The sequence below is a fragment of the Salvelinus fontinalis genome, chromosome 8, assembly GCF_029448725.1.
Source record: "Salvelinus fontinalis isolate EN_2023a chromosome 8, ASM2944872v1, whole genome shotgun sequence".
Taxonomy (NCBI): domain Eukaryota; kingdom Metazoa; phylum Chordata; class Actinopteri; order Salmoniformes; family Salmonidae; genus Salvelinus; species Salvelinus fontinalis.
In genome coordinates, this window is record NC_074672.1 from 25,062,554 (window position 1) to 25,075,087 (window position 12,534).

The window sequence follows — 12,534 nt, forward strand, 5'->3', positions numbered from 1 at the left end:
CTGCTCTCACATGTTCCCTATATGTCATTAGAATTATGCTGCTTTGTGCTTATTGTTTGTGATATTTCTTTACATTTTCTAGGTGGGCAGCCCTGTCAGCAGGACCAACATCATACACCCTCATGTCTATGTAGGTGTGCTTTCAATCACACTTCTATAAGCCAGTGCTTTTCCCCTTTTATTCCCTGTTAGGTTATGTCTGTGGTTTTAGGATCTGATATGTCTGTGGTTCTAGGCTCTGGTATGTCTGTGGTGCTAGGCTCTGATATGTCTGTGGTTGTAGTTCTCAGCTCTGCCGCCAGTGCGCGTGGTCTTCTCTATCACCATGGAGGGTAGTGCCCGGAAGGTGATCACAGTCCGTTCAGCCCTCATGGTCAAGAACCGCCTGGAAGTGCCCATGGAGGTGCGGCTAGACAGCCCCTCAGCACCAGACAGTGAGTCACCCCAATGATACATCATGGTTCACCCTCACACTGGGAAATACTCAACAGGGGGCGCCATTTCCCATGCAAAAAAAACACTGAACAGTGAAAAGAATTGACATGAGGATTAGACTATTTATTGGTTAAAGAAGGAATATAAGTATCTCAAACTGTTGGTTCAGAGCCTGTGGTGCTGCCGCCCATCCTGCCCGGCGAGGCCCTGGCGGTGCCCCTCCATCTGACGTCGTGGCGGCTGCAGGCGCGGCCCAAAGGCCTGGGCCTGTTCTTCTGCAAGGTGCCCATCCATTGGACCAGCGTGGAAAGACCCGGCGAGGTCAAGAGCAGCAAGAGGGAGTGCCAGTCGGCCGACTTTGAGGACCACCTCAAACGGAGCTTCAGGTAAAATTCCAGTTCAGTACACACAGTCTGAGTCGGCTCAGTCCAGAAATAAATCCAACCAATCATACCAAATCATGTATTTATTTCTTGTCTAACCCCACTCTGGTGTTGATAGAATTTGTCTCCCAAGTTTACACTACTGGTTTAAGCCACAAGCGCATGCTATTGGCATATCAGCCCTCAGGCTAAATATAGAACATTCTTTATTTTCTTACATGGGATACCTTCTCAATGACTCTCTTCCTCTCCCATCTCGCCTCTTCTCTCCTGCCCTCTGTTAGGTTCTGCGTGGTGATCAAGAAAGAGAACTACCCAGACCAGCAGCCTGCCAAGACCGTATCGGGTTCCGGCAGCTCCAAGCAGATCTACTGGCAGCCAGGCCACACCATCTACCTGCTGCCCACGCTTGTGCTGGCCAACCTGCTGCCCTGCGACCTCAACTACTACATCAAGGGCACGTCCATCAAGGGCTCCCTGAAGCCGGGCAAGGAGGCTGTGCTGCATGCTGCAGACACCTCCCAGAACATGGAGCTAGGTCGGAGTCCCACTGCTGTCATTCTCATCTAAATACCTCTCCACCTATTAAGAATCTCAATGTTCTTGACCTGGAAATAATACTATATCATAGCCATGTAATCTAGGTATACGAGGGCCATGGTCCTGGACTTTTTGTGGGCCAAGCCTCAGAGGCTGAAACACGGGTGTAAAACACCAAGGACTAGTGTAAAATCTCATAGTGGAAATGCACAATTTATGTAATGATAATATACAGTGCATTCTGAATGTTTTCAGACCCCTGACCTTTTCCATATTTTGTTACGTTACAGCCTTATTCTAAAATGGATTATATCGTTTTTTCCCCTCATCAATCTATGCACAATACCCCATAATGACAAAGCAAAAAACAAGTTTTTAGAAATTTTTGCAAATTTAGAATGGAAATAGTACATTTACATAAGTATTCAGACCCTTTATTCAGTACTTTGTTGAAGCACCTTTGGCAGCGATTACAGCCTCGAGTCTTCTTGGGTATGACGCTACAATCTAGGTACACCTGTATTTGGGGAGTTTCTCCCGTTCTTCTCTGCAGATCCTCTCAAGCTCTGTCAGCTTGGATGGGAGTGTCACTGCACAGCTATTTTCAGGTCTCTCCAGAGATGTTTGATCGAGTTCAAGTCTAGGCTCTAGCTGGGCGACTCAAGGACATTGAGACTTGTCCCGAAGCCACTCCTGCGTTGTCTTGGCTGTGTGCTTAGGGTCGTTGTCCTGTTGGAAGGTGAACCGTCGCCCCAGTCTGTGGTCCTGAGCGCTCTGGAGCAGGTTTTCATTAAGGATCTTTCTGTACATTGCTCCATTCATCTTTCCCTCAATCCTGACCAGTCTCCCAGGCCCTGCCGCCGAAAAACATCGCCACCGCATGGTGCTGCCACCACCATGCTTCACCGTAGGGGTGGTTCCAGGTTTCGTCCTGGAACCAGCCTGAATGCCATGTGACGCATGGCATTCAGGCCAAAGAGTTCAATATTGGTTTCATCAGACCAGAGAATCTTGTTTCTCATGGTCTGAGAGTCTTTAGGTGCCTTTTTGGCTTCCATCTGGCCACTGATTTGTTTAATCCATTTTATAAAAGGCTGTAACAAAATGTGGAAAAAGTCAAGGGGTCTGAATACATTCCAAAGGCACTGTATCTAGTATGTGTAGTGCCTTGAAAAGCATTCACCCCCTTGTTGACTTTTTATATTTTGTTGACTACAGCCTGAAATCACACATTAGACTTTTTCATTGAACTATACAGCCTACTCCACACTTTTTCACCCTGACCATGTCTGTACCCTCCTCCTCCCACTAGGGGTGCTGCTAGAGAACTTCTCTGTGTGTAAGGAGCTGCTGATTCCCCCTGGTACCCAGAACTATGTGGTGCGCATGCGGCTGTATGATGCCAACAAGCGCCTGCTCTGTCTCACCATACGCATCATCCTGCGGGCACAGGGGGCGCTCAAGATCCTCATCTCAGCACCCTACTGGCTCATCAACAAGACCGGTGCTTACTCTATCCCTCCTCATAAACAGAACACACACATACAGACACACACACACACACACAAACACACATACACAGTGAATAGAATTAAAATAAGTATTGACCTTTTGACGGTTCTGACTGTTTTCTTCCCCTCAGGTCTGCCGTTGATCTTCCGTCAGGACAATGGGAAGACGGATGCAGGCGGTCAGTTTGAGGAGCACGAGTTAGCCAGGAGTCTCAGCCCCTTGCTCTTCTGTTACACTGACAAGGAGCAGCCAGCCATGTGAGTGTGCTGTAGGGCCTGGTTCCACTTCTGATTCTAGACACTATCCCTTTTATTGTTCACATGTATAATTGGAGCAGTATTGCACAGTTTAGTAATACTACTGTAAAACCATCATTTGAACAAATGTTCAATATACAATTATTTCAGTAGCGGTGATATCTAAAAGTCTAAAAGCACTTTGCGTTTGCGGTGAGGGAAACATGTTACTGCACAGTGTAGCTATATTTATGTATATATATATATATACATATGTATGTGTGTGTGTGTATATATATATATATACATATGTATGTGTGTGTATATATATGTATGTATATACATATGTGTATATATATATGTATATAGTATATCTGGTTTTCTCAAGGGAGATCCTCTCCAGTGGCTGCACTGCGAGCTCTGTCCATAATGTGCATTTCTGTGTATACGCTTGCATCGTCTGTCTGTCTGTCTGTCTGTCGAGAGACATTGCAGAAGGATGGTAGGCTATATATTGATAGACAACACATTAGCAGCTAGAAATCAAACTATAAACTAGTTAGCTAATAGTTAACTAATTAGCTAATTAACCATGTATTAATTCACATCCTAAAAAAACAACTAAGTTGAGCTTCCACCATGTTGCTTCCACAATTCCGGTTTTCTTATGTCTCCATTTTTCTCAGGTGCACTATGCGGATAGGGAAAGGGATCCATCCGGACGGGGTTCCCGGTTGGTGCCAGGGCTTTTCCCTGGACGGTGGGAGTGGAGTCAGGGCGGTGAAGGTCATCCAGCATGGGAATAGACCTGGACTCATCTACAACATAGGCAAGTAGCCTAACAACAACCGCAAGTAGCCTAACAACAACCGCAAGTAGCCTAACAACAACCGCAAGTAGCCTAACAACAACCTCAAGTAGCCTAACAACAACACCTCACTAATGGTTAACCTTGGGCATCGGTGCCCATTTGTTGCCCTTGTCTATTATATAGCCTGTCGCAGCCCTGAAATATGCTGCTTTGTGTTTTCACACAGGCATCAACGTTCGTAAAGGCAAGGGCCGCTACAGAGACACCCACATCGTGACCTTTGCCCCTCGGTACCTGCTGGACAACCGCTCCACCCACAAACTGGCCTTCTCCCAGAGGGAGTTTGCCAGGGGTAAGGTGAGTGACTGACAGTGCAAAGACAGGAATTAGACACATCCAAAGGGACAACACAAAGCAATGAAAAGAAAGCAGATTTCCGCTGTTTTAGGACTCAAACATGATCTTTATTGGAGCTAGTCATAGAGCAGCAATGCTTCATGATCAGGACCATGTCAACAACCCTTATTGTTGTTGTATGACTCCAGGGAACAGTGAACCCAGAGGGCTACATCTCCACCCTGCCGGGTTCCAGTGTGGTCTTCCACTGGCCCAGGAATGACTACGACCAGCTTCTGTGTGTGCGCCTCATGGACACCCAAAACTGCACCTGGTCCGGAGGCTTCGAGGTCAACAAGCCCAAGTCCTTCCATGTCAACATGAGGTAAAAGACTATAGGACTATCTGAGAAAACGGCTATACTGTCATACATAAAAAATGGTGCTCATTGTGAAAATACAGTAAGAACAAATCCCTGGCACCATAGCTGCTCCAAAGGCTTTAAAAATGCAATATGTAACTTAATATTACAATATTTTTGGTTATGGAAAATATATTTCACAGTGGTTTAGATTAGGGATGCAGCGATATGACATTTTTGATACCGATATCTGATATTTTCCTTGCCAAAATACCTGATTCCGATAACCAATATTTAAAATTTTAGCCGCATTTTAAGCATTCTAGTACAGTTAAATAGTTGAAACACACACTGACCAAAATGTTATGTTGTTGGCATTTACGTATGTCCCCATTACCAGTAAAACAATCCAAATCTATTTCTTTCACTTAACTTTCTGTGCTGTTTCGTTGTTCATTTGTTCAGTCTCAACCAGGATTTCATCATACATGTCAAGCAGTGAAGTTTCAGCTGTCTGTCCGTGGCCTCTTCCTCGGTGCGCACTGTCACTGTGTCCGTATACATCTTGTCCAGCTGTGTCTGTAACATTTCACATAAACCCTGTTTCTTGTCTGCATTGAAGTAGCGGTCCTTGTACCTAGCATCGAGCATGGTGGCGTCACCGTAAAGAGGCTCAGAGTGAATGCCACTGAATCGCTTGTTCACAGCCTCTAGTAGAGTACTTTTCCGAGTTGACCCGAAGGCATGTGTCAGCAGTTTTGTTGAGCAGGCGTTTCAATGCCATGACAGAGTGTATCACTTCTGCTGCAGGCACAGTTAATGGGCTTATTTCTCGAGTCAGTTGTTTAAATGGAGCTAGGAATGTTCATGTTTCAAACATGTTCTCAAATGCCATTGAAATGGCAGCAGCGGTATGAGAACCAGCATATTCTTGAGCATGTAATACGGCTTTCCTCAGTACCAAATCCTTGTGGGTCCACTGTGCTGTCAGACTCATAATGATCATGGGGCTGACATTGCTGTTCCAAATGCCAGTCGTGAAGCTAATAGCAGTGGTGCCCATAGCAAGTAGCTCATTAATGTGAGTTTCAACAATACTGTATAACTCCGGTAGGGCAACATCTGAATAATAGCGTCTTCTTGGTAGTGTGTACCAGTGCTCGACCAGTCGGCCAAAGCCAACGTCATCCACGACAGAGAACGGTTGTCAAGGGCAATGAATTCCATTATCTTGGAGTTAATGGATTTCGCCTTTTGAGTTGTCTCACTGAAATGTTCTTACTCTTTCAAATGACTCCTTGGCTTGTTGACTGTTCGAGCCACACAGCAGACATTGTGGGCTAGGTTAGGAATGCTGTGTAGCGCTGTATATTTTTATGCTCTTGTTCTGTGTAGCGCTGTATTTTTTTATGCTTTTCTGTTTAGCGCTGTATTTTTTTAATGCTTTTGTTCTGTGTAGGGAACAACGTCAGCTTTGACACCGGTTTTGCACAACGGTGTTAAACTAGACAACGGGTCGATGTTGGCATTTTTAGCTAATTCCGTCCGATTAAACCTGAAACTCAGGCGTAAGACCACAGAGATAGCCAACTTTATGATGCCATACCCAACTCATTATAATGGTTAAGTATTACAGAAAATGCCTCTACTGTAGTTGTGCTGTATTATGTTGTTTCCACGACAGAGACACACTGGGAAACTGTTTCTTCCTGCGAGCTGAGATCACACTGAAGGGAGCCACCTATCAGATCTGCTTCAGCGACACCGACCAACTACCACCGCCGTTCCGCATCGACAACATCTCGGAGGTACAGTACTGGAGATGTCTGCAGGGGCGAACTCTCATATCACAGTTTCTCTCAGCGCCATAGATGTAGATACAGGGATTGGGAAACTAATCATGTTGGAGCCAAACAGTCAAATAAAACATTGGAGTTTGCATTGTTACTGGCATGCTGTTATTGGTGAATTTTGTGTGCCAAAATGGCGCCCATAATCTTATTGAGATTCTAAGTCTCAAACTGAGTTTGTTTACTGCAGGTCCCCATCCAGTTCTGGCAGCACGGGGTGGCAGACATCCGGCTTCACACGGAGGTGAAGGCGGGATCAGTGCTGGACTTTGCTTGTGACGAGCCCACCCTGCCCCCCTACCTCACCCTCATCGTGAAGGGTGCCGGCTCGTCCGAGGTCACCGCTGATATGAACTTCTTCCGGGAGTACAACAAACTCTACTACGAGAACTTCATCTACATCGCTGCCACATACACTTTTTCTCAGTGAGTATGAGAGAGACCGAGGATGGACAGGCATAGTTCAGAACCAGGGTCAGGTTCATTTGGTACCAAACGGACGAAAACAGACAAACAGGAAGGGACTACTTGGACTAGTCCAATAAAAATCGCATGTTTTTCGTTGTACAGTGTTTTGCTACGGTATGCTCTAATGAACCCAGACATAAACGCTGACTCATCTTGTTGTGTTTCTACAGGGATGCAGGGAAGAGGCCGGTGGGGAAAAAACGGGTGGTGGCAGGTGCTGAACTGGTGCTGGATGTGGAGACCAAGACCCAGAGAGTCGTCCTCAAGAAAAAGGTACAACCATTATAGCAAATACACCTTAAAACGTAGCAGTGTTTATGCTTCAAATGTCAGCTACAGCACCCATTATGTTGTATGACTGGGACATTGTATGACTGGGACAGAACTCTCCATTGGGTTTCATAGAACTTTCAGTAGTGAAGTGATCACTTGAAACCCATGAATGAAAAGGCTTTAAGACAGTTTACAGACTATTTTTCCAACTCCAAAATAACAATATTCCAAACTTGTTCCTGTTCCCTCAGGAGCCGGGGAAGCGTTCCCAGCTGTGGCGGATGACGGGAACAGGAATGCTATGTCACGAAGGCTCCTCCCCTCCACAGAGCAAGCCTGCTCAACCACGCCCCCTGGACTCCTCCCTGGTGCTGGACATCGCAGGGTTGGCAGCGGTCACCGACAATCAGTCAGTCACTGCTTCCCTGACTCAAAAATATTCTTATGTGTGGTTTCATCTTTATAGTATATGCCTGTATCTACACTGAATACAAATACAAAATATACAGTATAAACACAACATGTAAGGTGTGAGCTGAAATGAAAGATCCCAGAAATGTTCCATACACACAAAAGGCTTATGTCTCAAATTTTGTGCACACGTGTTTACATTAGGGATGCACCGATATTACATTTTTGCCCGATACCGATATTTTCCTTGACTCAGCATGCTCATGTGGCTGACATCGCTGGTCCAAATTGCAGTCGTGAAGCTAATAGCAGGGTAGCTCACGGATGTGCGTTTCAACAATACTGTGTAATTCTGGTAGGGCAACATCTGAGCTCGAGGTGCTCGACCAGTCGGCAAAAGCCAACATCATCCACGACAGAGAACGGTTGATTGTCAAGGGCAATGAATGCCATTATCTTGGCGATAATGGATTTTGCCTTTGAGTTGTCTCGCTGAAATGATTCTAACTTTTTCAAATGACTGCTCGACTTGAACTTGTTTAGTTGTTGGTGCTGTATTTTTCGTAGAGTCGTTAAGCCATCTACCTACATTATATAGGTATGCATGTCAGCTTTGACATCGGTTTTGCACATCGGGCCAATGCTGACATTGGCATTTTTAGCTAATATCGTCCGATTCCGACATGCTTACCAATATATTGTGCATCCCTAGTTTACATCCCTGAGCATTTCTCCTTTGCCAAGACAATCCATCCACCTGACAGGTGTGGCATATCAAGAAGCTGATTAAACAGCATGATCATTACACAGGTGTGCCACTCTGAAATGTGCAGTTTTGTCACACAACACAATGCCACAGATACAGTGGGGCAAAAAAGTATTTAGTCAGCCACCAATTGTGCAAGTTCTCCCACTTAAAAAGACGAGAGAGGCCTGTATTTTCATCATAGGTACACTTCAACTATGACAGACAAAATGAGGAAAAGAAATCCAGAAAATCACATTGTAGGATTTTTTATGAATTTATTTGCAAATTATGGTGGAAAATAAGTATTTGGTCACCTACAAACAAGCAAGATTTCTGGCTCTCACAGACCTGTAACTTCTTTAAGAGGCTCCTCTGTCCTCCACTCGTTACCTGTGTTAATGGCACCTGTTTGAACTTGTTATCAGTATAAAAGACACCTGTCCACAACCTCAAACAGTCACACTCCAAACTCCACTATGGCCAAGACCAAAGAGCTGTCAAAGGACACCAGAAACAAAATTGTAGACCTGCACCAGGCTGGGAAGACTGAATCTGCAATAGGTAAGCAGCTTGGTTTGAAGAAATCAACTGTGGGAGCAATTATTAGGAAATGGAAGACATACAAGACCACTGATAATCTCCCTCGATCTGGGGCTCCACGCAAGATCTCACACCGTGGGGTCAAAATGATCACAAGAACGGTGAGCAAATATCCCAGAACCACACGGGGGGACCTAGTGAATGACCTACAGAGAGCTGGGACTAAAGTAACAAAGCCTACCATCAGTAACACACTACGCCGCCAGGGACTCAAATCCTGCAGTGCCAGACGTGTCCCCCTGCTTAAGCCAGTATATGTCCAGGCCAGTCTGATGTTTGCTAGAGATCATTTGGATGACCCAGAAAAAGATTGGGAGAATGTCATATGGTCAGATGAAACCAAAATATAACTTTTTGGTAAAAACTCAACTCGTCGTGTTTGGAGGACAAAGAATGCTGAGTTGCATCCAAAGAACACCATACCTACTGTGAAGCATGGGGGTGGAAACATCATGCTTTGGGGCTGTTTTTCTGCAAAGGGACCAGGACGACTGATCCGTGTAAAGGAAAGAATGAATGGGGCCATGTATCGTGAGATTTTGAGTGAAAACCTCCTTTCATCAGCAAGGGCATTGAAGATGAAACGTGGCTGGGTCTTTCAGCATGACAATGATCCCAAACACACCGCCCGGGCAACGAAGGAGTGGCTTCGTAAGAAGCATTTCAAGGTCCTGGAGTGGCCTAGCCAGTCTCCAGATCTCAACTCCATAGAAAATCTTTGGAGGGAGTTGAAAGTCCGTGTTGCCCAGCAACAGCCCCAAAACATCACTGCTCTAGAGGAGATCTGCATGGAGGAATGGGCCAAAATACCAGCAACAGTGTGTGAAAACCTTGTGAAGACTTACAGAAAACGTTTGACCTCTGTCATTGCCAACAAAGGGTATATAACAAAGTATTGAGAAACTTTTGTTATTGACCAAATACTTATTTTCCACCATAATTTGCAAATAAATTCATAAAAAATCCTACAATGTGATTTTCTGGATTTTTTTTTCTCATTTTGTCTGTTATAGTTGAAGTGTACCTATGATGAAAATTACAGGCCTCTCTCATCTTTTTAAGTGGGAGAACTTGCACAATTGGTGGCTGACTAAATACTTTTTTGCCCCAATGTATCAAGTTTTGAAGGAACGTGCAATTGGCATGCTGACTGCAGGAATGTCCACCGGAGCTGTTTCCAGAGAATTGAATGTTCATTTCTCAACCATAAGCCGCCGCCAACGTTGTTTTAAAGAATTTGGCAGAATGTCCAACTGGCTACACAACTGCAGACCACGTGCATGGCGTTGTGTGGGCGAGCGGTTTGCTGATGTCAACGTTGTGAACAGAGTGCCACATGGTGGCGATTGGGTTATGGTATGGGCAGGCATAAGCTACGGACAACGAACTCAATTATATGTTATTTTTGGCAGTTTGAATGCACAGAGATACCGTGATGACATCCTGAGGCCCATTGTCGTGCCATTCATCTGTCGCCATCACCTCATGTTTCAGCATGATAATGCACGGCCCCATGTCGCATGCATCTGCACACAATTCCTGGAAGCTGAAAATGTCCCAGTTCTTCCATGGCCTGCATACTCACCAGACATGTCACCCATTGAGCATGTTTGGGATTCTCCGGATCGATGTGTACGACACTGTGTTCCAGTTCCCGCCAATATCCAGCAACTTCACACAGCCATTGAAGAGGAGTGGGACAACACAGGCCGTAATCAACAGCCTGATCAACTCTATGCGAAGGAGATGTGTTGCGCTACATGAGGCAAATGGTGTTTACACCAGATACTGACTGGTTTTCTGATCCACGCCTAGGCCTGTTGGGGTAACCGTATTACCGCCACACTGGCGGTCACGAGTCATGAAGGCAGTCAAATTCCACATGACCGTTTAGTCACAGTAATTAGGCTTCTCCAAGCGCTGATGCTCCTGCTGGTCATTAGTAGCCTACCAAACTTGATAACTGCCTGGTACTCAGCACTCTATTGACCCTCTAATCACTCTGACATCAATGCAAATGTAATCGGAAATCTTATCAAACACTTCATGAGAGTCCATGAGCTCATGTTGCGCAACATTTCTATAGGCTATGCATATAGAGGAGGATCCCATCAGCTTTCTATAGGCTAGGCCTACTATATTTATTTAATTCCTAATATTAAGCACATTGCTTATATTTACAACAGGAGTATAGTCTACCTGGCTGGCATGAAAATGAACCTTGGGAAAAGCGTCTTCCATTTGCTATTTAAGTGCATACTGTAGATGACGTGTTTTGATAATGGTGTTTTCCCGCTAATGGAATATTTTGCACTTATAGCCTACTGCCATGTGTGCCTTGCTGCGCTTATAATGTGAAGAAATAGCCCTATAGTTTATCAACATTTTAATCTAAACGTTCTGATCTGTTGTCAGCCACATTGCGTAAAACGTTTTTTAGATGCTAGTGGCTGTATTAATTTGGGATCTATTGCATCCCATATCTGTCCCAGACCATGTTTGGAATATTTATTTGTTGCATAGAATAGGTTGACTTTTTATTATGGGAGATAGTAGATTGACATAGGCTAGGGCTTTTCGTTCGACCTACTCATCTTGTTGGCTGACGAAAAGTAATGTGGACAGTTCTTCCAATATCTTCAATATGCACCTCGGAATTGGATAAGGAAGCGTGCAGTTGCATCCCCGATGTGTCTGTCTTCACTTGTAACCTGTGAGAAAGGCCCGATCACGTGATGGATAGACATGTGAGTGAGATGCTTCCGAGCGTGCAGCACTCGGGGAGAAGTGCACAACGGCCACTGGCCACAAAGGGAATTGATTTTTTTAGGGCGCTCAATTGTATTCTTCATGCTATAAAATAATGCCACGGAATAAGCAAAACTTGTCTGCTAAATGAACTATTGTAGCTCACAGCTATTTGGCATAGCCAGATCAGGACCTAACATAAGGACAACTCAGAGTATGCTGTTCTGTTCCTCTGAAATAGACTACATTTTCTTCATATCATGCTGCTTTAGACCTGTCTAAAATAAATAATGGATTTATTGTGAAGGTGTAGGCTATATTACATGGATTTATTAGACTTTTTATAATGTAGATGTTCCAGAGGTCTGCATCAGTGGCTTGTAGGCTATGCGTGTGTATGTTAATTAACGGTCAATTACCGTAAGACCGACTGTTATTTGCTTGTCAATCACTGGCTGACAATTTCATGACCCCCACAGCCCTATCCACGCCCCTACCTTTTTTTCTTTGACCAACAGATGCCTATCTATTCCCAGTCATGTAAAATCCATAGATTAGGGCCTAATGTATTTATTTCAATTGACTGATTTCCTTATAGGAACTGTAACTCAGTAAAATCTTAGAAATTGTTGCCTGTTACATCATTTTTTTCTGTACATATTTACCTGTATCTGACATCATTGTTCTCTCCCTTTCCCTTAGCTATGAGCCCTTGATGCTGAGGAGGCCAGACCCGCGGCGCAGCACCACCCAGACTTGGCACTTCTCATCAGGCATGCTGACCTGTGGCCTGCCCCGGCTGGTGGTACAGGTGGGTAGTTC

At 44.8% G+C, this 12,534-nt stretch overlaps 1 protein-coding gene across 2 annotated transcripts in view; it reads left to right on the forward strand.

Annotated features, from left to right (window-relative positions):
• vps13d (vacuolar protein sorting 13 homolog D) overlaps window positions 1-12,534 on the forward strand; it is a 62,585-nt gene that overhangs the window by 27,364 nt on the left and 22,687 nt on the right. For both annotated transcript variants that reach the window (XM_055931906.1, XM_055931907.1), the window contains 14 exons: window positions 83-130; window positions 284-434; window positions 605-821; window positions 1,103-1,356; window positions 2,671-2,862; window positions 3,001-3,127; window positions 3,793-3,935; window positions 4,144-4,274; window positions 4,463-4,638; window positions 6,299-6,422; window positions 6,655-6,890; window positions 7,103-7,205; window positions 7,457-7,614; window positions 12,415-12,523. In XM_055931906.1, the coding sequence (XP_055787881.1) occupies window positions 83-130; window positions 284-434; window positions 605-821; window positions 1,103-1,356; window positions 2,671-2,862; window positions 3,001-3,127; window positions 3,793-3,935; window positions 4,144-4,274; window positions 4,463-4,638; window positions 6,299-6,422; window positions 6,655-6,890; window positions 7,103-7,205; window positions 7,457-7,614; window positions 12,415-12,523 (2,169 nt within the window). The remainder of the gene's footprint in view (window positions 1-82; window positions 131-283; window positions 435-604; window positions 822-1,102; window positions 1,357-2,670; window positions 2,863-3,000; window positions 3,128-3,792; window positions 3,936-4,143; window positions 4,275-4,462; window positions 4,639-6,298; window positions 6,423-6,654; window positions 6,891-7,102; window positions 7,206-7,456; window positions 7,615-12,414; window positions 12,524-12,534) is intronic.